Source organism: Limulus polyphemus, unplaced genomic scaffold (assembly GCF_000517525.1).
Source record: "Limulus polyphemus unplaced genomic scaffold, Limulus_polyphemus-2.1.2 Scaffold9075, whole genome shotgun sequence".
NCBI lineage: Eukaryota > Metazoa > Arthropoda > Merostomata > Xiphosura > Limulidae > Limulus > Limulus polyphemus.
The window spans coordinates 1-676 of record NW_013674685.1 but is presented as its reverse complement, the minus strand read 5'-3'; the positions used below and the strand labels follow the sequence as shown (position 1 = coordinate 676).

General features: G+C 25.3%; 1 protein-coding gene across 1 annotated transcript in view; it reads left to right on the top strand.

Annotated features, from left to right (window-relative positions):
* Positions 1-674, top strand: part of LOC111083326 (ras-related protein Rab-34-like) — a 24,832-nt gene extending 24,158 nt beyond the window's left edge. Inside the window, exons 4-5 of the mRNA XM_022379791.1 lie at positions 198-263; positions 624-674. Coding sequence (XP_022235499.1) covers positions 198-263; positions 624-657 — 100 coding nt within the window. The 3' untranslated portion in view covers positions 658-674. The remainder of the gene's footprint in view (positions 1-197; positions 264-623) is intronic.
* The last annotated feature ends 2 nt before the right edge of the window (positions 675-676 follow it).

The following is a 676-nucleotide window of genomic DNA, read 5'->3' as shown; positions in this document are numbered from 1 at the left end:
TTTATGTATGTTTAACATAATTAAATAAGTTTAAAAAGTAAGATTCACTACATATATTTGTACTCTTCATAGTTTTCAACACATTATATAAAACTGACTGGACAAGATGATGTTAGAACCACAAATCTTTGTTGTAAGTACACATTTCTTGACAATTAGTATTTTACATCAAGTTTCTTTTTGTTTGTTTTTTTTAGTTTAAAAATTTCCAAAACTATTTTTGTTGGTGATGTTGCAGTTGGAAAGACTTGTTTGGTCAATAGGTAAGTGTTTCTATTAATTTTACTTGTTATATTTTAATTTGTTTCTACAATCTTTATTTTGAAGGATGTATAAAAAGATAACTTTAATATTGGAGATGAGGATACAGAATTTATTAATCAAGGATGTAATTTTTTTTTTAAATTCACAAATTGTAGTTCTGTCAGACCAAGAATTAAAGTTTAGAAGCAGTTACTTTTATTAATGTAACTTCTTAAAATCATGTAGAAATCTATCCTTTTGACAAACTTTGGCAAAATATTAATACCTTGAAGTTAAACAATAAAAGGTGTTGTGAGCAATTTTTTTTTTCGTCATTAGGTGTTTGATAAAGTGCTTTAAATACAGTTCTTCAGTTTCAGGTTTTATCACAAGGTATTTGATAAAGTGCTTTAAATACAGTTCTTCAGTTTCA